This window comes from Ciconia boyciana, chromosome 3, assembly GCF_034638445.1.
Source record: "Ciconia boyciana chromosome 3, ASM3463844v1, whole genome shotgun sequence".
Lineage (NCBI taxonomy): Eukaryota > Metazoa > Chordata > Aves > Ciconiiformes > Ciconiidae > Ciconia > Ciconia boyciana.
In genome coordinates this window covers 117,873,015-117,893,851 of record NC_132936.1, presented here as the reverse complement: position 1 = coordinate 117,893,851, position 20,837 = coordinate 117,873,015, and the positions used below count along the sequence as shown (strand labels likewise).

Genomic DNA, 20,837 nt, shown 5'->3' with positions numbered 1-20,837 from the left:
CCCTCCATGGAAAACAATGTTGCCGAGAGTAGAGAGGCACCGAGTTGCAAGATTTATTTCTTTCACAAGTTGCACTTGGGGATTGAGGAGGTGCAAGAGCCCGCAATTTCCTTTTTCTTAAGGCTAAACTGGAGGAACATAAAGGAAAAATGTCTTTTGGAGGAGCAGAGCTCTGTACGGGGGTGGTGGGGTGCGGTGCTTAGGTTGTCACCACGAGCAAATCCACCTTGTTTGCTCTGCGAGGCTGAGCAAAGCGATTAGGGGATTGTCACCGCGATAGGACTAGATGGCCTTACCTCTGTTATTCTTCCTGCTCAGCAGCCAGCTGTGCTGTGCGTGTACGGCCGAAGGGTTCATTGCTGCTAGCCACATCCTCTGATGTCTGGATTTTGGGCTTGCATTGCAAACCACAGCTATTCTAATTCAGATTTTAAAAGAAAAAAAAAAAAAAGTACTTGCCAAGAAGAGAGTAATTCATACACAGAAACCAGCAGGCTCAAATCCCTCCCTCAAAAAAAAAAAAAAAAAAAAAAGCCTTTCCTGGCTTTGAGCAATGAACTGTACTAAGATTTATTCATATTTTTTATAGTTGGGTCCCTTAAGTTCTACACAGTGCTCTGGGCATCCCTGTCCTACACTTGAAGAGTCAGTGCAACTTAGCGATCACTCATCATGTCTGAACACTGCTTTCACTCTTCGCACTTCAGTGCTGTGAAATCTGCCTTGATTTGTTCCAGCAGACTGACTACCAAGGTAGTCCCAGACTGTGAAGTAATTGGTTTATCTGTAGTTTAATTGGTTTTGGTTTTGTTTTTTTTTCCTCCCATTAGTACCAGGGTATATCAGCTTCTCAGTGGAATTCTTCCTGCTTTTATGCCAGGGGTCAGGAGAGATGCCACTAGAACAGTGAAAAGGTCTTGAATATCCAGCTATTTTAAGGCTAGCTTATTTTTATTCCTTTTTTTTCTGCCTCTCTTCAGGTTAACTTTGCCCACAACAAATTCATGTCACTCAATGGGAATGGATAGTGATGCTCAAACAGATTTTTTCAGTAGGGAAAGTAAAGTAGAAAGTTTTTCTCTGGCTGTCAGGTTTTTTAATAGTGTTGTGTTTCTCCCTTTCCTTCAGGACCTCCTGTTTCTTTTAAGTGATGCTGGAAATTAACCCATTTATTTTCCTACTCTTTCTACCACTACAAGCAAGCTATACTCACTCTGATAATTTAATAAGATTGTCGCTGAGACAGAGGTATCGCTGCTGTGATCTGGGGTGGGCAGCTGCTCTTTTCTTTAAGTCCTTCAAAACTGTAGGGGCAATTACTGTCTAATTCAGCCTGTAGATCGTCCTTGCTCACTCGCAGCCTGTCATCTGGACAGAAGGAAATACAAAAATTACTGTGGTGTGGAGGTTCGCAGTACATAAAATCTGTTTATTCTTATGTATATAACAGATTCGTGAGATGTAAATCAAGTGAAGAGCTAAGGAGAACTGATAGGAGAGAGAACTGTGGAGTGGATTTGAAGCTTTATTTGCTTGCTTTAAAAGAAAGGAGGGGGAAGTAAAGGTCTTGCACAATTTACGTATTACTTTATTGTATTTATCATATTATTTTTTTGCTTTCGGGTTCAATCTCTGGTGGGCAAAGCAGGCTTTTTACTGAACTACACTGAACTTCAGTTTCTTTCACACTATTTCAGTCTAAGGCTTTAAACGAATAAACCCTTCTCTTTTTTTTTTTTTTCCTTTTTAAAGAAAACTTTATCAATCTGCTTATTTTACCACATGCAATCTCCAAACTTCTGAGTCCCTGGCAAGGACGGGATCACCCAACCAGTACTGGAGCACTTGCTGAGGGTCCGACAGTCACTGCCGTGCCAGTGGGGAGGTGATGGAAGCGCAGTCGGAAATTCAGTCGGTCATGGGCACCCATGTGCACTTTGTGGAGGAGGCAGAAAAGTGTTCACTGTCACAAAACCAGAGCCAAAAGAAAGGATGGGATTCCCCCCCCCCCCCCCCCCAATAGCAGCCCAAATACGGGAAGCGGTCCTTTCCTGCAAATATCAGCCTGCTGAGAGCTTGGGGTGTTTGGGGTGTCTGTGTGAAGCCAAGGCGAGGAGCATCTCTTGTTCAGTAACAAATTATTAAGCAGCAGATATCTAGATTGCTATCAGATATTCCAAGTCTCGCTGTCGTGTAGTTTTTATGTAGCTAATTATAGCAGTGACTTGGATGTGTGGAGTTATTTTGCTGAGGGTAAGCAATTTTTCTTGTCACAATTCTTCCTCTCAAGACCATTTTTGTAGTGTATTTTCTGGCTCTGTACCGTTCCCACATACAAACACAGTTGGTCCTGCGCTGGGATTGGGATATATCCTGCAGGAAACTGAAATTTGATCTTCTGCTGTGATGGAAGTTTCCTTATAGCTGTATCTTGCCAGAACTTGTAAGTGTTGTAATTTGTGCACCAGTTAAGTATTGGCTTTTGTTCAGTTTGCCCCAGCAGTTCAAAGGAGATTTTTGTCATATTTTTTTGTTTCTTCCCCTTTCCTTGTGCTTAAATGATGATATGGCAGCATATTTTGGTGTCCAGTTTTATACTCTATTTAATTATTTTGTTAGGTATAACCAGACTTGCATTCATTTAAGTAATCTTCAGACTACCAAAAGCCTGTTTTCCTGTAATATGCAGTCACCTGAGGCTTCGGGATGAGAAGGGTCACAAGCAAATCTGCCCGTAGGATTCCTTGTCCAAAGGTGAATTGACTGGTGCCTCCCTAGCCGTAGTTTCTAGCTGATGAATTTGAGATCTGCGTGCGTTGTAGCACCATTTCACACTTGCAATCAGCTAGCTGCATGTTTGTCTTCTGAAAAAATAATTTGGCTGTGTAGTAATGTACTTAAACTATGTGATGAGTTAAAGTGTGAAGCTGTTGATGAGCATGTTCCCTTTTAATTCATTTGGAGCTGAATGCTTTAGTGCATTTGTGTGCTTAAGGCACAAATGTGTCAGAAACAAAACAGAGCCCAGATGAAATCGCCCTTTCTTAACATACAGCAAAATTGGAGGGGGAAGAGATATTTTTCTTTTTTTCCTTTTTTTAAAGGATTATTTTTTAACCTGGATCAGCTTACTAGTTGGACATGGCGCATGGCCCCACAGGCAACAAGAGCAGCCCAGATAAAGGGGGGGTGCAAGGGGGTGAGCATCCCATGCTGGAGCCCCAATTGCTGGCTGCCAACACAGCCATCCCTGGGACCCCTTGCTGAAGGTGGGCTTTGCTGTTCCTCCCTAAAGCAGCCACCGTAGCCCTTGCTATTTCCCTTGCATAGCTCTGATCCCTCGCCCTCAGCCGGGAGGAGCTTTTGCAAGTACATCTCGTCTTTTCTGTGTTTGCAGCACGGTGGTTTTGCCTACCTCGGCTTGTCAATGGAGCTTCGCAGGCTGGGTTTGTGGCCTTCTCATTTTGGCCTTGCTTTTGTTCAGCTGTGGTTCCCCAGGCATTTCTTCAGGATTATGTAAGGTGGACCTGATTTGAGGCAAGATGCCTGTGAAAAGCAAGTTATTTTCCAGCCAGCTCAGTTCCCCCCACTGTTCTTTTGCAGCCCAGCCATGCCAAGAGCGGAGCCGGCGTAGGGGGGAGCAGGAATAAGGTTGCAGGGGTTATTTTAGCGCCATATGTGAAACTGCAGCCAAGGGATGCAACTTGACTGATGCATCCTCAGCCTCTGCGCTGCTGAGAGCCAGCAGAGTGGAGCAGGGCTCCTGCTGTCCCCCTTTTACCAGCACAGCTGACCCCACGCTGAGCCAGCCCAGGGAAGCAAACCAAAAACTAGCCCTATAAAAGAAAGGAATACTTTTCCGGTGGTTTTGCTCCTCGAGCCAGCTCGCTGTAGGACCAGAGAAGCAAGAAGTGCTGGCTCAAAGGAAACTGTAAGAGTGATCGGCTAAGCGGGCAGCAAAAAACCTCTGCGACCCTGCTAATACTCACCGTGCCACCTGAAATTCATCGCATACCCCCCGGCCGTGGATACACCGCCTTCTGCAAGACAGCTTCACTGCAGACCTTTGCTATGCTTGTGCCAGTGATACAAGTAAGGTGGTTCTTGCACATGTGGCTGAGCCTGGCTCAGTATTTATAGCATTTTCCACCTTCATGTTGCCACTGCCAAATTCATCCTTTGATTGAGACAAGAAGGAGATGACAGGATAGCTGAGGTGGGTATGGATGGGGGTGTGTTATGGCCAAATGTTATGCTCTTACCTTGAAAATACACAGTTGATATTACTATAGTTTTCCATTAGGTTATTTCTTTAATCCAGGCTATGCAGTTAGCCTTTGAAGTGTATAGTCCTTTTTTGGCCGTGGAGTGCTTGAAAATTGTGCAAAGACAGAAGACGGCCTTTTCTATTATTTGAATATGCAACCTAAGGAAGTCGCTTTCAGCAAGCAGCTATATTTGTAAGCTGCAATCTCTCCTGCTTCTGTGTTAGAACAAAACACTTTGTCCCGGGGCGCTCATGGTAGGAGGCACTGGGGATGCCAGCTGGATTTGGGGTGTCTCGCCCAGCCCCGGGCGCTGCCTCTGAAGGTGACAGGCGGAGCAGACCCTGCGCAGGGTGTAAGCGTAGTCGGAAAGAGGCAGCCTTGGCCGAGGGACAGAACGATGATTGACAACTTCCCGCACCGCAGCAGAAAGGATTAGGGAATCGCCGCCCGGCACATAACCCAGCGGCACGGGTGGGGCCGGAGGGATGCAGGTCTGGAGCGAGCGGGCAAAGCCGTGCTCGGCCCCGGCATCCCAGCCTCTCTGCGTAATTTAGAGGGGGGAAAGCATTTGGCTCCTGGTGCCAAGCTGGAGCATCCGTCTTGGCGGTGATATGAAGGGGGCTGAGTCAGAACCGCAGGGCAAATGACTATGTTGCCCTGCTCTTCGTGAGGGAGCCTATAATTTCCACGTGCTGTTTAAACACTGGCAAATCTGGTTTGAATCTGTTGTCTCATGTAAAAGGTAGAAAAGAAAAGAAAAGAAAAGAAAAAAAAAAACAAAACACAGAGAGTTCAGGCCACTTGGAGTGCATGCCGGAGTTTTGCTAGTCTAACCATAATTTGGTTGTATCCTCTCAAATGGCTTTTTTCTGTTTAGGGTTTCTTTTTTTGGAGAGTTTGGAAAGGAAAAGGAGGAGTTTGGTAAAGCTAAACAATGAAATGTGCTTTTACGTGAGGCTTCAAGAATGATTTTCCTTTAAAGTCGTAGGCTCCCCCTTTCACCCCTTTAAAGAAAAAAAAACCACAAACCTCTGACTGACAAAATACTGCAGGATGGTACTCTCCTGCCGCGCCCAGGCACGTGTTTGGTAGTAACTGAGGACAAACAACAGAATACGTGAGTCCAGGGAACTCAAAATGGACCTCTGCCCAGTACAGAAATGCATTATAAACAACTGCATCTAAATAGCCCTGTTTTCTTCCCTCACCTGCCTAATGTGTTTTGCCAAGGCTCTGCTCTCCCTGTATCTCATAAATATTTTACGAAAATTAAATCAGAAGTGATTATAGGGAGCAGTTCATCTGTCTCTGGTTCTGTCTGCAAAAGAAGAAGGAAAGGCAGAAGTAAATAAGTACCATTGCATTTTTAAGTGGAGCCTGACATATTTGCAGTGCATGTGAAGAGGGTATTTTAAAAGTTTGCATCAGCTGTTGGATTCTATTTTGGTGATGAATTCCAGCTAAAATAACGTGGATGCTCATAACTGTGTGAATAAATGACCCCTAAGTGACTTCTTAAAATATCATATCAGTCTGCTGTGGGAAGTTTGCATTTAACTGGTTTTTTTCCCCTCCATTTGTAACCTGGTGTATTATATAGGAGGAGCACGCTGCTGAATTTAGAGGCTGAAGTGTTGAATTTGTACATAGCAAAGACGTTAATGATGGATTAGGTGCACCAATTCTTTTAGCTTAGCTAATCTAATTTTCATTAGCATCCCCCCCCGGTCTTATTTTCTTCCTTTCCCCCTCCCTGCCCTTGGAAATTTCTGTATAGAAGAGCTGAGATTCAGTGGTGGGTTATGTGGAGCCATCTGTTCCCGGCTGCGCTCCGCGGCAGCGCAGGCTCTTGCCATCCCCTGTGCACGTCCAGTGTTTAACACCCCCCCGGCTGAGCTTTGCTCCTTTCTTTCCTAGCATCCCTACCCCTCTTCCGAAAGGAAAGCTTTTCAACAGCATTGGATGTGCTAAGTTCCCTCTTAGCACCTTAAAATTAGGAGCTAGCGCTTTCCAAATTAATTGCAGCTATGCTGATGACAAGCGGGTCAAAGATGGAAGACTTTAAAGAGGAGCTGGCACCCACCTCCCTCTCCAGATTGCCCCGTCTCTGCCCCCTGCTTCGCCTGGAGACCATCCTGTGCCATCAGGGCACAAGCCTCTACGGGTGGTCAGCTGGGGTCAGGGAGCTGATATGAAAATAATTTTGGGCTGGATTCCTGTGGTTTTCCACCCAAGCATGCACACAGAGCAGGTGATGGGACTGTCACCTCCCCACGGCAGTACGGACCTCGGTGGCTGTCTCTCATGGCCTTAGCAGAGGACAGCTGTGGTAACGTGGCTAATATTACTTGTTAGAGGAGGGAGGCTTTGCTAATCTTCGCGGAGCTGTACGAACACAAATATTGGGCAGCTGATCATCCTGACAATGCTGTAGTCATGCACTGAGATGTCATTTCCGAGGCATAAACAGATTAACGGAGGCCTTTATGCAAAAAGGAAAAGCCTGCCTCTGTCCCTAGATGGTTTTAAGCAATTGGTTGGTTTAAACAGTTCCCAGGTTTAGGTAAAAAGATCCCGCTGAAGCGATGTAGCTCATCTCAGCATGGAGAAATCCAATCAGGCCACAGCAAGGAGTTACAGGAATGAAGAAGGAAATGTAGGAGTCCTGGTAAGGAGAGGCTCTCCAGATTGACGAGGACACGAGCGCCTCGTGGGTAGGCAGAGCCATCCCACTCTCGCCACTGTACCATGGGATTGCTGTGCTGCCTGGGGAGCAGCCCCAGTAACTGGGGCTTGTGGTTTGGGGTTTTTTCCCCTTATAACGTTCTGGGTTTCCTGATGCACAGACATTTCCTTCCATTGAAGCAGTGCTCTAGCCCAGTGGTGCAGGAAGGGCAAGGCAAGGAGTATCGTATGGGAAGGAAATGTTGTGTGGACCCGCTCGCAGCCTCTGGTCCTGGGCTGAGTCTGAGCAAAATGGGGTACTGTCTTACTTCAGTCCTTCTCTGACTTCCACAGGCATTTCTCTTTGTATCTGTTCAAATGCCTGCTTTTGCAGGGATGTGTCTGATGCCTTGTATCACTGGCAAGTAGTAAAACAGGAAAATCTCACTGACGTTTCCCCCCTACCACATCTGAGTGCTTGCCATATCATTTAACCGTGTCTGATTCTCATATATTCTTTTTACTCCTCAAAGTGAGCCATTAAGCCACATCTGTGGTCCATGCAGAACTGACCGATGATGCCAGAATCGGGTTTAGCATTAGCTTAATGGAGATGATCTTGTGCACCGAATCCATGTATATGTTCCTTAAGTTTTGCTGACTTAAGACAGCACAGCCACCAGCTTCTTTCTGGCACTAAAAGCTATAACCACAAAACTTAAAAATGAAAATAAAAAAGGTAGCAGTGAAACTAGCTAGCTTTTTGCACTTTATATTGGTATTTGTGTAAGTGGTGACTAGGAAGCAGTCCAAACATTTAAGAAATTATAGTCCTGTTCTGGTTTTATAAAAATCTGAAGCCATGCTTATTGTAATGGTTGTGTACAGCCAATTTGTCTTTGAACTGTACTGGAATATGATCTAACATGAAGCTTTTCCTTCAGACTCTTTGCTGGGGAATAGAACTAGATTCAGCTCCAGTGGTCCTCAGTGGACGAGTGTGTCAAAACATTTCAAAAATGTATGGAAGCTATTTTCTTCAATTTCTGTCTTGTCTTCAGTGATAGGAAACAAACAGAAATTTGACAAAAGCATTTTCTTCGGTGGCTTTGTCTTGCCATGACAAATTAAAAGCTTGTGCTCAGGAGACAGGAATCTCAAAGCTTAAAAGATTTTTCACACTGAACCTTTTTCTTAATACTTAGATAATCTAAGCCCCCTTTAAAGTGGGCTGTCCTGAGTATATTGGGCACACTTAGAGGTGGATGGAAAATGTCAACTGTTTCCTTTTCTGATTTTCTTGAATAGAGAGAAAAAGGTGTTTTGAGACAAAAATTGGGATTTTTGCTGTTCCCCTCTCTATGAAATTCAAAAGTGCTCTTTAGGCTTTAAAAGAAAAAAAGCTGGAGGGGAAAGGAAGGACTTGTTCTGGCAAGATTAAGCTGAGGGAGTTCTGGGAGGCTATATTTTATCTTAATTTCTTTGGAAAGGTGGAAGTTTTTGCCATGCGTCCGAAATAACTCTCAGACTTCCTCTTTCTGAAGTTCATAAACAGCGGAGGCTCTGCAGATAAACTTCAGATTGGCGCTTAGCTCAGTATTGCTCGCTTGCTGTACCATTTCACCAGCTTTGTAGTTTTTCCTTTCCGTACTGATAGCACAGCTGTGTTTTCCCTTATTCCAGCGAATGAAAAGGGCTAAGCAAAGAAGAACTGGCTTGTGCTGGGACTCCCAAGGGATCGCACCTGGGCAGAGCACACAAACAAAGGGCTCCGGCTGCCTGCGGCAAGCTCATCGCGCGGGTCTCAGCCGGAGGTGGTGAGGCTGCAGCTGGGGGGAGGATGCAGCTTGCTGGCTGTCATTTTTCCAGGCTCATCCTCAAGCCATGAATTGGTGAGGGAGCTGGGTTTCTTGTCCTGTGGACGGCAGGGGTGTCTTTTCAGATGACAAGGTGGCGATGGGCTTCTCTTTAACGTGTCTGGGCTTCTCTTTAACATGTCCAGGCTTCCCGAAGCGAACACAGGAGCTGCTGCGAGGAGGTTTGGCTGTTGCTGAAGGCTGCCTTGGTGAAGATGAGACCTTGAGCCCCCACCAAGTTTTGCATTTCCGTGCTGTGTGTTGACAGTCCCCCTCAGATGTGGGTGATGCAGTGAGTGACCTTGCACGACAGTGGGAGATGAGCAAAGCAGAGCGTGGCAATAGAGAGCAGGCTGGCTTGCAGAGGGCTTGTGCTTTGCAAAGGCCAGACTGGCAGGAGTTTTTGCTTCCTTTAGGACCATTACTTGCAAAACTACTTGTTCAACATCATGATATTTCTATTCCCCCTTGTCCTCTACACCTCATGTAACCATTAAAATCCTAGAGAGAAAAAAACCCTTCTTGTCTTGCTTGACCCACAGTTATTTTTGACAGCAAACTTGCAAGTGCTGTAGCTGGCTGAGAGCACTTCTGGAAGTTAGAATCATAGAATCGTTTAGGTTGGAAAAGACCTTTAAGATCATCAAGTCCAACCATTAACCTAGCACTGCCAAGTCCACCACTAAACCAAGTCCCTAAGCACCACATCTACATGTCTTTTAAATACCTCCAGGGATGGTGACTCAACCACTTCCCTGGGCAGCCTGTTCCAATGCTGGACAACCCTTTCAGTGAAGAAATTTTTCTTAATATCCAATCTAAACCTCCCCTGACGCAACTTGAGGCCATTTCCTCTTGTCCTATCGCTTGTTACCTGGGAGAAGAGACCGACCCCCACCTCTCTACAACCTCCTTTCAGGTAGTTGTAGAGAGCGATAAGGTCTCCCCTCAGCCTCCTTTTCTGCAGGCTGAACAACCCCAGTTCCCTCAGCCACTCCTCATAGGACTTATGCTCTAGACCCTTCACCAGCTTCGTTGCCCTTCTTTGGACATGCTCCAGCACCTCAATGTCTCTCTTGTAGTGAGGGGCCCAAAACTGAACACAGTATTCGAGGTGCGGCCTCACCAGTGCTGAGTACAGGGGGATGATCACTTCCCTGGTCCTGCTGGCCACGCTATTTTTGATACAAGCCAGGATGCCATTGGCCTTCTTGGCCACCTGGGCACACTGCCAGCTCATATTCAGCTGGCTGTCAGCCAACACTCCCAGGTCCTTCTCTGCCAGGCAGCTTTCCAGCCACTCTTATCCAAGCCTGTAGCGTTGCATGGGGTTGTTGTGACCCAAGTGCAGGACCTTGCGCTTAGCCTTGTTGAACCTCATGCAATTGGCCTCAGCCCATTGATCCAGCCTGTCCAGGTCCCTCTGTAGAGCCTTCCTCCCCTCAAGCAGATCAACACTCCCGCACAACTTGGTGTCATCTGCAAACTTACTGAGGGTGCACTCGATGCCTTCGTCCAGATCATTGCTAAAGACATTAAACAGAACTGGCCCCAACACAGAGCCCTGGGGGACACCACTTGTGCCCAGCCGCCAACTGGATTCAACTCTATTCACCACCACTGTTTGGGCCCGGCCATCCAGCCAGGTCTTCACCCAGCGAAGAGAATGCCTGTCCAAGCCATGAGCAGCCAGTTTCTCCAAGAGAATGCTGTGGGAAACAGTGTCAAAGGCTTTACTGAAGTCTAGGTAGACAACATCCACAGCCTTTCCCTCATCCACTGGGCAGGTCACCTTGTTGTTGTCGAAGGAGATCAGGTTGGTCAAGCAGGACCTGTCTTTCCTAAACCCATGCTGGCTGGGCCTGATCACATGGTTGTCCTGTACATGCTGCATGATGGCACTCAAGATGATCTGCTCCATAACCTTCCCTGGCACCAAGGGCAGGCTGACAGGCCTGTAGTTCCCTGGATCTTCCTTCCGGCCCTTCTTGTAGATGAGTGTCACATTCGCTAATCTCCAGTCAACTGAGACCTCCCCAGTTAGCCAGGACTGCTGGTAAATGATGGAAAGCGGCTTGGTGAGCACTTCTGCCAGTTCCTTCAGTACCCTTGGGTGGATCTCATCAGGCCCCATAGACTTGTGAATGTCTAAGTGGTGTAGCAAGTCACTAACCATTTCCCCCTGGATTATGGGGGCTTCATTCTGGTCCCCGTCCCTATATTCCAACTCCGGGGGCTGGGTACCCAGAGAACAATTGGTCTCACTATGAAAGACTGAGGCGAAGAAGGTGTTAAGTACCTCAGCCTTTTCCTCATCCTTTGTCACTATGTTTCCCCCCACATCCAATAAAGCATGGAGATTCTCCTTAGCCCTCTTTTTGTTGCTAATGTATTTATAGAAACATTTTTAATTGTCTTTTACGGCAGTAGCCAGATTAGGTTCTAGATGGGCTTTGGCCCTTCTAATTTTCTCCTGCATAACCTCACGACATCCTTGTAGTCCTCCTGAGTTGCCTGCCCCTTCTTCCAAAGGTCATAAACTCTCCTTTTTTTTCCTGAGTTCCAGCAAAGCTCTCTGTTCAGCCAGCCCGGTCTTCTTCCCCGCTGGCTCATCTTTTGGCACATGGGGATGGCCTGCTCCTGCGCCTTTAAGATTTCCTTTTTGAAGAATGTCCAGCCTTCCTGGATTCCGTTGCCCTTCAGGACTGCTTCCCAAGGGACTCTGTCAACCAGTCTCCTAAGGCAGCAGGAGGACTCCCTCCAGAAGTCCAGGGTAGCAGTTCTGCTGACCCCCTTCCTTACTTCTCCAAGAATCAAAAACTATCATTTTGTGATCATTATGCCCAAGGCAGTCTCCAGCCATCACATCACCCACAAGTCCTTCTCTGTTCGCAAACAACAGGTCCAACGGGTTGCCTTCCCTAGTTGGCTCCCTCACCAGCTGTGTCAGGCAGTTATATCTGCTACACACTCCAGGAACCTCCTAGACTGTTTCCTCTCTGCTGTATTGTATTGCTAGCAGACATCTGGTAAGTTGAAGTCCCCCACAAGAACAAGGGCTAGCGATCGTGATGCTTCTCCCAGCTGCTTATAGACTATTTCGTCTGCCTCAGCATCCTGGTTGGGTGGTCTCTAACAGACTCCCACCATGATATCTGCCTTGTTGGCCTTCCCCCTGATTCTTGCCCATAGACACTCAACCCTATCATCACCATCATTAAGCTCTGAACTATCCAAACACTCCCTAACAGACAGGGCTACCCCACCGCCTCTCCTGCCTTGCCTATCCCTCTTGAAGAGTTTATAGCCATCCATTGCCGCACTCCAGTTGTGCAAGTCATCCCACCATGTTTCCGTGATGGCAACTATAGCATAGTTTTCCTGCTGTACAATGGCTTCCAGCTCCTCCTGTTTGTTGCCCATGCGTGCTTTGGTGTAGATGCACTTCAGTTGGGCTATTGATCCTGTCACCTTTTTGGGGGGAGAAGCCCTAATTCCTACGTGACCATTCTCAGGTGCTTCTGTGGTTTCTGACACATCCATAACCCTTTTGTCTTTGCTGCTACATGGATCTTCATCCCCTACCTCCACTGAGACGACAGACTGAAGGACCTCGCTAGCACACCGTCCTTCAAACAAGTTACAAGTGAGAGCGCTCCATAATTTCCCTCTGGCAACCGATTTCTGACAAGCTGCCGCAGATTGTATTGCTTCATAATTTTGAGATGAATCTTTCTTCTTTTTCGTAGTCACCCTTGGATGTTGCATCATGCGGGGTGAAACTGTTCTGTAAAGCCATTAGAGGCAAGGTGATCAGTCCAGTTCAGGAGCAGGAGAAGGCTTCTTTTTCTCAGTGGTTTTTATGATAGATGCTTATCTCAGAATATTACTTAGGTACCTGATTAGCCGACCGTTCTTGTGTAACAAATCCATTTCAATGAGAAGTAAACAGCAGTAAATGATTAACATAATCTTCTTTACTAATGACTAGGGTTTTTTAATTTAATGAGTCACTTCTGAAAGTCTGAGGGGAAAACAGGGACACTTTTTTTTTTTTTTTTTAATGATCACAGTACAATCATTTGCATGTAGAAGCCCAGTGTTGTTTCTCAAAGCAGCCATATCAAACATGCGGTACGTGTGCTTGCGCAGATACGTACAGCTCACTTGCAAAAGGAAATGTGTTGCACAGGTTTTGTAAAATTACTATTATGGTCATGATTAATGATTTTGTTATCCAAGCAGTGAAACCACAAGACTTCGCGACCGCCATAGCAATCACAAAGCTCTAGTACATGCAGCACAAATTTCTCTAATTGAGCGTTTGAGAGCGTGTTGAAACAGAGTTTCTTACCGGACTCCCTGTTCCAACAACTTTAGTTTTGGGTTCATTTCTCTTATGTGGCTACTGGGCATGTTTTCAGTAGTTTCCCCTCAAAAACAAATACTGGAACTGGATTGGTTTCAACAGGCTTTAGAGGAAGACAGTGTTTCTCTGATAGATGGGTGGCTCGATGTTTTGGGATGTGTTTTTCCATCGGTGAAATAGCCTGGCTCTGGAGACCACATCCTTTCTAGATCTATTCTGTAGGCGAGTGTGTTGTATTTGGGTGACCTGCAACAAAACTCTCATGTCTCCCCCTTCCACCATCCTCCCCAAAATTTTCACTGCTACACTGGTGGTAGAAAATCCCAGCCACGACCCAGTCTTGTCATGGGGGATGGAAGTTGTTCCCTGCTTCCGTCACTAATAAAGTCTTGCCATCGTTTGTTCATAGTGACATTTGGCTGAAGGTGAGAGTGCCTTTTCTTTGAGAACATACCTGATTTCCGCCAGTCACCAAGTCCAGGTTCAGTCCCAGTGGAGTGGTACTGAGAGAACAGTATGCTTTTGAAGGCCTGAGCATCATCATGCCTTTAGTCCTTGGTCGCTTACTTTCTTCTGAGGGTTTCCGTATGGATTCTTGAACCACTTTTTAACTATGGGCTCTGTCAGAAGTACCTCGTCCTGTTGAACCTTATCTGAGCCTGTTGCAGTGAATGCCTCGTGATCTTCTCTTCTGAAGGATACCAGAAGAATAATCTCTTCCTACTCGCATTCCAATGGGACTCACAATTCAGTAGACCCTGTCTTCCTGTCTTCATGGTCCCTTCCATCATCTCTTTTTCAGGCTGGAGAGACCCAGGCTATTTAGTTAACTGTTGTTGAGAAGCCGTCCTGTGTCCTTGATTGTCCTGACCGTAGCTCTGTGAGCTTGCCATGGTGGAAATACCCTTATTGACATGGAGTGGAGAGGGGGCCAGAACTGCAGACAGATTGGGGAAGCACAGCAGATACATGCAATGCCTTGATTATCATCTTTGTTGCTGCTTTTTTTCTTTTTTTCATCTGTTGCTGAGCCACCAAGCTGAGACTGTCACAGGGCTGTCTGTTTTAACCCCAAGACCTCTTTCCTGAGTGGCAATAGCTGGCTCAGAGCGCATCATTGTACATGTCAGGTCAAGGTGTTTCAGTCACTTTGCACTTTAGGGGTAATTTTGTTTTTTCTTTTTAACATCCAGTCTCTCAGCATTATGAGATTCTTAAGCAAGTTTTCAGGGTCAGCTTTCATTTTTACTCCCTTGAATAACTTAAGTTTCATCAGAAAACTGTGTCATCTTGTTCACCTCTCTCTTCAGATCATTGACGAGTATGCTCACCAGCACAGGTGAGGAGCCTATGGGGTTCATTGGTGACCTTCTGCTTGGGAGGGGGGTATTTTCTACCTTTTTTCCCCAGTCTTCAAACCATTCATTCCTATGTGTAGAGAGCCTTCTCTCTTCTACAGAAGTTTGGCGCTTTGATGGGGGACCTTGTTGGAAAGTAACAGTGCTTATCCCAGCCGATGGTCAGCAAGGTAACCCTGCACAGGCACCGCGTTTGTCGATCAGTTGCCTTTAGCGTCACCAACTTTTTTACGGACAAGTGAGCAGAGACCTAGTCTCGGATAGCTTGCTTTCTCCCTTTCTGGGCGCTTAGAGTAAGTGTTTGTGTTGGCAAACTGCCCCTCTAATCTGAGGACATTGAACATGGAAATGCAGCAATTTTTAATAAGGTGAAAGCGGAGGCCAGAGCCACAGCCTCTGTGGTATGCTGCAAACAGGTTTTGTAGCCATGTCAACACATGTGGAGGAGAGGCTTGGTTGCCCTGCCGGGTCTGAAGGAGAGTAAGGTGTGGAGAAAAGCAAGGGTAGATACGAATCGGGCAAGATAAAAATCACTACAGCCTCTTTTCCAATTGCCTATTGCAGAAGTACTGCCTTCCCTGAGAGGCAGCAAATAGCACGCTGCTTGGAGGGCTGGTTATAGCTCCCACCTGCCCTGCTGAGATTATCTAGCAGTTATATCCAGTTTGGGATTTTTATTTTCATCTAGGAGGGTGAGGGGGCTGCAGGCCAGTATGGGCAACCTCCTCCAGTTGGGTAATTTTCCCAGGCTTCATTATTTTGACCATGAGCACCCACAATGTTTTCGGAGCGTATCCACAAAACGCTTGTCCCAGCAAGGCTCGGCTGCAGTTCCAGTGAAGGTGAAGGGTCCTGCTGGCTGGCGCGGCACCGTGTTAAGGCCCTGCCTCCTTTTTGGTTCATGCCAGTCAAAGTTTAACTTTGAGGGCACGCTGCAAGCTGAGGCTGCCCAGACTATGGGGTGTGTGCCTTTCTGTTGTTGTTCTGAGAAGTTTAAATTACAGCTCGGCATCTGGGTCTGCAGTGTATACAGCGCTGCAGAAAGGTACTCGTATGAGGCAGCTGTTGCCATTAAATCCTAACTCTTCTCAGGTTTTCCAAATAGGTTGGAAGCTTAATGTTGTAATGAAGTACTTGCTTGTAGAAGCTGCTCATTCTGTCTTGAAATGTCCCCAAAATTTGCTAGATATTGTAGGACCTAAAGTTACAGGCACAAGAATTAGCTTTGAAAGGTTTAAACCCCATATTTGAAGTGCTGTTGTCTAATAAGCTATGAAGACTGGGCTGATGAAACCACTTTTTAAAAAGAGCCTGAATATCAGTGCAGTTACATTTTAGAGGTGTTGTTAACTATCTTAAGAGTTGTTCTGCTTCTAGGTACTTGTTTAAAAAAAACCAACCAAAACAAACACATGCATTAAAAGTGTGTTCGTAATGGGTGGGTCAGCCATTCAAAACTCATCCTGCTTGTTGTACTTCTCAGATAACCCAGCCTGGCTTTACATCACACTGCAAACAGATCTGTATATTTGCTTTCAACAAAGTAAGTTGGGAGTTCAGTGCTTTTAAGTGCTATACTGGTTAAAGAGGATCAACATCTATTTTGTGTTGTAATGCTTTAAGGTGTGCTCACCTTTGGACAGTCTTGCAGAGTGTTGTTTTCATAATAACAAATACCCACAATGAGTGTTCTTGTATTCTGGGACTAAGAGGCATGTCTAGTATGATTCATTAGAAAATAATATTTAGAGAGTGCATTCTTGACAAAGGAGAGAAGGTTTTTCCGGCAAAACCAGTCTTCTCCCACTACGACACGACTTTTCTCTGCTCTTGAGGTTGTGTCTCTAGCTAACTGTTGTGGCAAATGGAAACCTTTCCCTTGGACTTGCTGTAGGTGTAGCACAGCTTGTTAGTTGGAGGGGGATGGAGATTTTTCTGGGTTCAGAGCACCAATATTTTAGGCACATGCAATGTTACAGCTCTTCTGATTGCTGTGCATGGAGGCTCTTTTTCCTGCTCCTGATCTGTTAGTGCATTTGACAGCTGTCCTCTGATATTCATGGTAATATGAAAAAGCCCAACCAATCTATGAAAAGAATTAATGGGCAAAATCCTGAATGTCTAGATATTGTATGGAAACTATTGTAACCAAGGAAGGGCTATGGAGAGAGGATGGCTAAGACTGGTACCCCATTGTGATTAAGAAGCTGCAGGTATTGGCATGTTATTGCGTGATATTTCACCCTTTCATGATCGTTGTTGTGTAATGATGTTACTAATTCACCTAAAGAAAGTGCTCACCGTGAGCCAGGAATGTATAAAAACACAAGTAACATTCATTGCACATTAGAGATTAGTGACAACATGAGAAAAAAAAACGCTGAAGTTTTTAAAGGAAAGGTGATCATTCAAGTAGCCTGTGATGAACTGGAATTCGGTGAGTGGAGAAGAACATGTAAAGGAGTTTTTGGCTTAATGGGATGCCTGCAGGTTAACAAAATTGCCAGTATTTTTGTAGCCTGGGTAACTAGTGGGATACAGCCTGGGCACACAGATGCTCTGTCTGATTCTGCCCGCAGGACTTACACGATTGCATCATTTGACGTAGTTTGACTTTGCTCTTCAGAGGTAGCTTCTAGCATGAATGCTCATCATCCCGCAATGCCCAGTATAACAAATAACATGCCAAGCGAATACAAGTGGTGTTGGTGAATATGTCATGGGTAGGCTATGGCGTATTATTTTTCCATGTGTGTGGCGACAGCTTTTATGGCCTGGCAACACATCTGCCTCTTTCAGGTATTTTATGTGAAACTTTATGAAGCTGCCTGCTGTCAGGTGTTGCCAGTATTGCAGGTGTGCGTGAAGTCAGTGAGTGGCAAAACATCTCTTTTCATATCGCGTGCAGTAACAGCTGAATGTGTGATGATTTTTTTCAACCCCTTTCCATTTAAAACAGAATGCTACAGATAGCTCCTCTAACTCCTCTCAAAAAAGGGAACAGCCTGTGCGAACTCTGGCTTCTCCTGCATCCTGCGAACATCGAAGAATTTGCACTCGTGGACACCTTCACGACCATTATAGCTCTGACCACTACCATCTAGAACAAGTAAGGTTTCTTCACAGTGTTGCCACCTAAAGGGCTATGTCTGCCATAGCTAAGACTGGTGTTTGATTTTCCCCCCACATCCCTGAAAGACCCCCCCTTCCTTTCTCCCCCTTTCCTTCTCAGTTAGCTTTAAATGGCTTCCAATTATAAAAAAAGAAAAAGGGTTTACATTGTGACTTAATATGTTATGTTGTACCATGTGCACACAGACCGTTGTAGGTCTGTGACAGTTTTACTCCTTCCTGAGCCAAAGACTGAAACTCTGTGATGGGTCACAGTGAAGGGCATACAAAGAAGGAAAGACAAAATTGTTAAATATTGGCTTTTCACTGAGCAAGGAGACGGTGATTACTGATAGCAAAGTGAGCTTATTTATCTTTTCTCCCCCTTTATCTCCATCCCTACTTCCACAGTCAGTACCGCGATCCTACCGGCACGTCAACTTTCCAGACGATGATGAGGAGATAGTGCGCATCAATCCTCGGGAAAAGATTTGGATGACTGGATACGAGGACTATCGCCATGCCCCAGCACGAGGAAAGAACTTTGATCCTGATGACATGGACTCCTACGTACGTTTTGCCAAAAGCGAGGCCTCAAAACACGAATATACTTATCCTTACGTAGACAACTCGGACTTTGACCTGGGTGAAGATATCAAGGGTGCTGTGATAAAGACTCAACCTGTCAAATTCAAGCCCAGGCGTAAGGAAGATGGTGAGAGGTCGCGGTGCGTGTACTGCAGGGACATGTTCAACCATGAGGAGAACAAACGGGGTCAATGCCAGGATGCTCCAGACCGCGTCAAGACTTGCATCCATCGAGTGAGCTGTATGTGGTGCGCAGACACTATGCTCTATCACTGTATGTCCGATCCAGAAGGAGACTATACAGATCCTTGCTCGTGCGACACCAGTGATGAAATGTTTTGCCTCCGGTGGATGGCCCTTATCGCCTTGTCTTTCATTGCTCCATGTATGTGCTGTTACTTGCCGCTTCGGGCTTGTTACCACTGTGGGGTCATGTGCAGGTGCTGTGGTGGAAAACACAAAGCTGCTGGATGACTACAGATGCATTCAAAGTGTTACGTTTTTCCTGTAGTTCAAGGAACATGTTGGTTTTGGAGCATTGAGATCACTCATTCTGATGCAGCCACTGTGCCCGACAGCATCCAGAAACCACCAGTTCGGATCACTTTACATTTGGTTGTCTGGGGCTCACACTGCATTGATTTGCTCATCAAGTGTTCTAACTAACTAACCTACAGCATAGACTTTTGTATTATTAATCTGTAATCAAAACAGACTGTCTTGTACATGTTGGGTTGGGTTTTTTTGTTGTTTTTTTTTTTTTAGTTAAAATGAGTTTGAGAAAAGAACTGCTTTAAATGGTGGTGGATTGTAGAACATCTCCAGGTTGTGTCCATCTTGCCTCCGCTTGTGCGGTACCATCAGTGTGTTAGCGAGCTTTGGCATTTCTAGAAACGGGGTGGTGTAGTGAATGAAATCTCACTTGGAAGATATTTTAACTTGCCGTCAAGTTATTGTGTGTGTATAGAAGGTGTGCTAGTAACAAACTTGTACCACAACACAGTATTTCTGTCACTGGTTTTCTTTGGGGTTTTTGTTCTGTTTTCCAAAGCCAAAATAGCCATCTAAGCTGCAGTTTCTCTTCTAGTGTCCATCGTCATTTCCTTCAGCAAACATCTTAAGTTATTTCTCTGTTCGTAAAGCTCTGTGAACAGAAAGCAAGGCTCAGTTACCATAGTCACATAACCATTGAGAATCTGGTAGTTCTCCTTACCTGTAATCATTTCAGACCACTACTTGAAAGGGAAAGTTAAATTTTAGGGTTTTCTTTTTTCCCTAAATAACATTGGAAAAATAAAACTGTGTTTTCAGAGTTCTGCCCAAAAGAAAGGGAACTTCTCCATTAGCCAGCCATGTAATGATCTGTGAATAAAACACTAAGGTTCCAGATGAGGAAAATTGTTGTTATGCAAAGAATTACTAACAATGCAAAGTCAAAAGCACTATTATGGCAATTCTGGGGAAATGCTGCATTAAGTGGTGGATTATAAGGAAAATCGTATTTGTTTGTTTGTTTTCTGTATAATACATGAGCACGAGAACATACGCGTCCACAGTAGAAACTACATTTAGCAGTCTAAACAGGTATTTAAAATCAAAAGCCAGGATGTTAACCACCACTTCCATTTCCTGACCTGCGGTCCCAATCCTCCAGATGCTTACACATCTTGACGTATTGCGCGTGCAACCGGCGTTTCTGTGAGTCTGTGTGTAGGATTAAGCATGTGAGTCTTTGCAGGAGCCAGACCGAAGCGTCTCCCTGGCTTTCCCCTCCCCAGTTCACCACTTATCAAGTGGATGCATAAGGTGCATACAGCAGGATAAGATTACTTTAATATTTTTTTTTTCTTTTAATGTCATGTTGTCTTGTGTACAAGGCTTGTAATTAGCTTGGAAAAAGAGTATTTTTCTAATATATTACAAGGAATAGCCAAATAATTTTTATTAAAAAAAAAATGATTTAGCGCAGTGAGCTCTATCTAGCATAGTACAATCTGAATACTTTGAGGCAGCTAGGGATTGGCTTGTCAAAGCTGGCACTGCTGTTCCTGCCATAATTTCTTTCTGCAGTAAATTGCCAGTGGGTGCATGTCCTTTCCCTCCCTCTATTGCACATTGACATCAGTCTTAAAAGAGAGGATTTTTTTTTTTTTTTAATTAATTTGCCAAATAAATGTAAAAGGAACGCTTGCCATTCTTTCTTGGTGGAATGTCCCAACGGTTCCTCTGAGAGTTAATCACAGCTTTTTAGTAAACCATGAATTAAGTATGCAATGTGCTTATACACTATAGAGTTTGGTAGGCTTAATTCGTAGCAGTTGCTGGGGATTTTTTCGGTTGGGAAAAAAAAAAAAAGAATGATAGTGGAAAAGGGATGGAGTGTTACACTCTGGGTGATGTGTCTGGGTTTGCTGAATGAAATATAAATATTTTGTGCCTAATAGCAGTTGACAAATCTCTCAATGGTGTCTAGTAAACATCAAGCCAGCCTCAAAAAAAAAATAAATTAATGGAACAACCTTTTTCCTTTTATTTCTGTTCTTAAAGTTGTTTCATGTAAACAAACATCTGTAAGATCTTCTCTCTATAAAGCACAACACTACAAAAAGATCTTACAGCTTTT

The 20,837-nt window shown here is 45.1% G+C and overlaps 1 protein-coding gene across 2 annotated transcripts in view; it reads left to right on the top strand.

Moving 5' to 3' along the window:
- The window catches only part of SPRED2 (sprouty related EVH1 domain containing 2), a 68,350-nt gene extending 47,778 nt beyond the window's left edge, over positions 1–20,572 (top strand). For both annotated transcript variants that reach the window (XM_072857371.1, XM_072857372.1), the window contains exons 5-6: positions 17,475–17,624; positions 18,038–20,572. In XM_072857371.1, coding sequence (XP_072713472.1) covers positions 17,475–17,624; positions 18,038–18,688 — 801 coding nt within the window. In that variant the 3' untranslated portion in view covers positions 18,689–20,572. The remainder of the gene's footprint in view (positions 1–17,474; positions 17,625–18,037) is intronic.
- Positions 20,573–20,837: the final 265 nt, after the last annotated feature.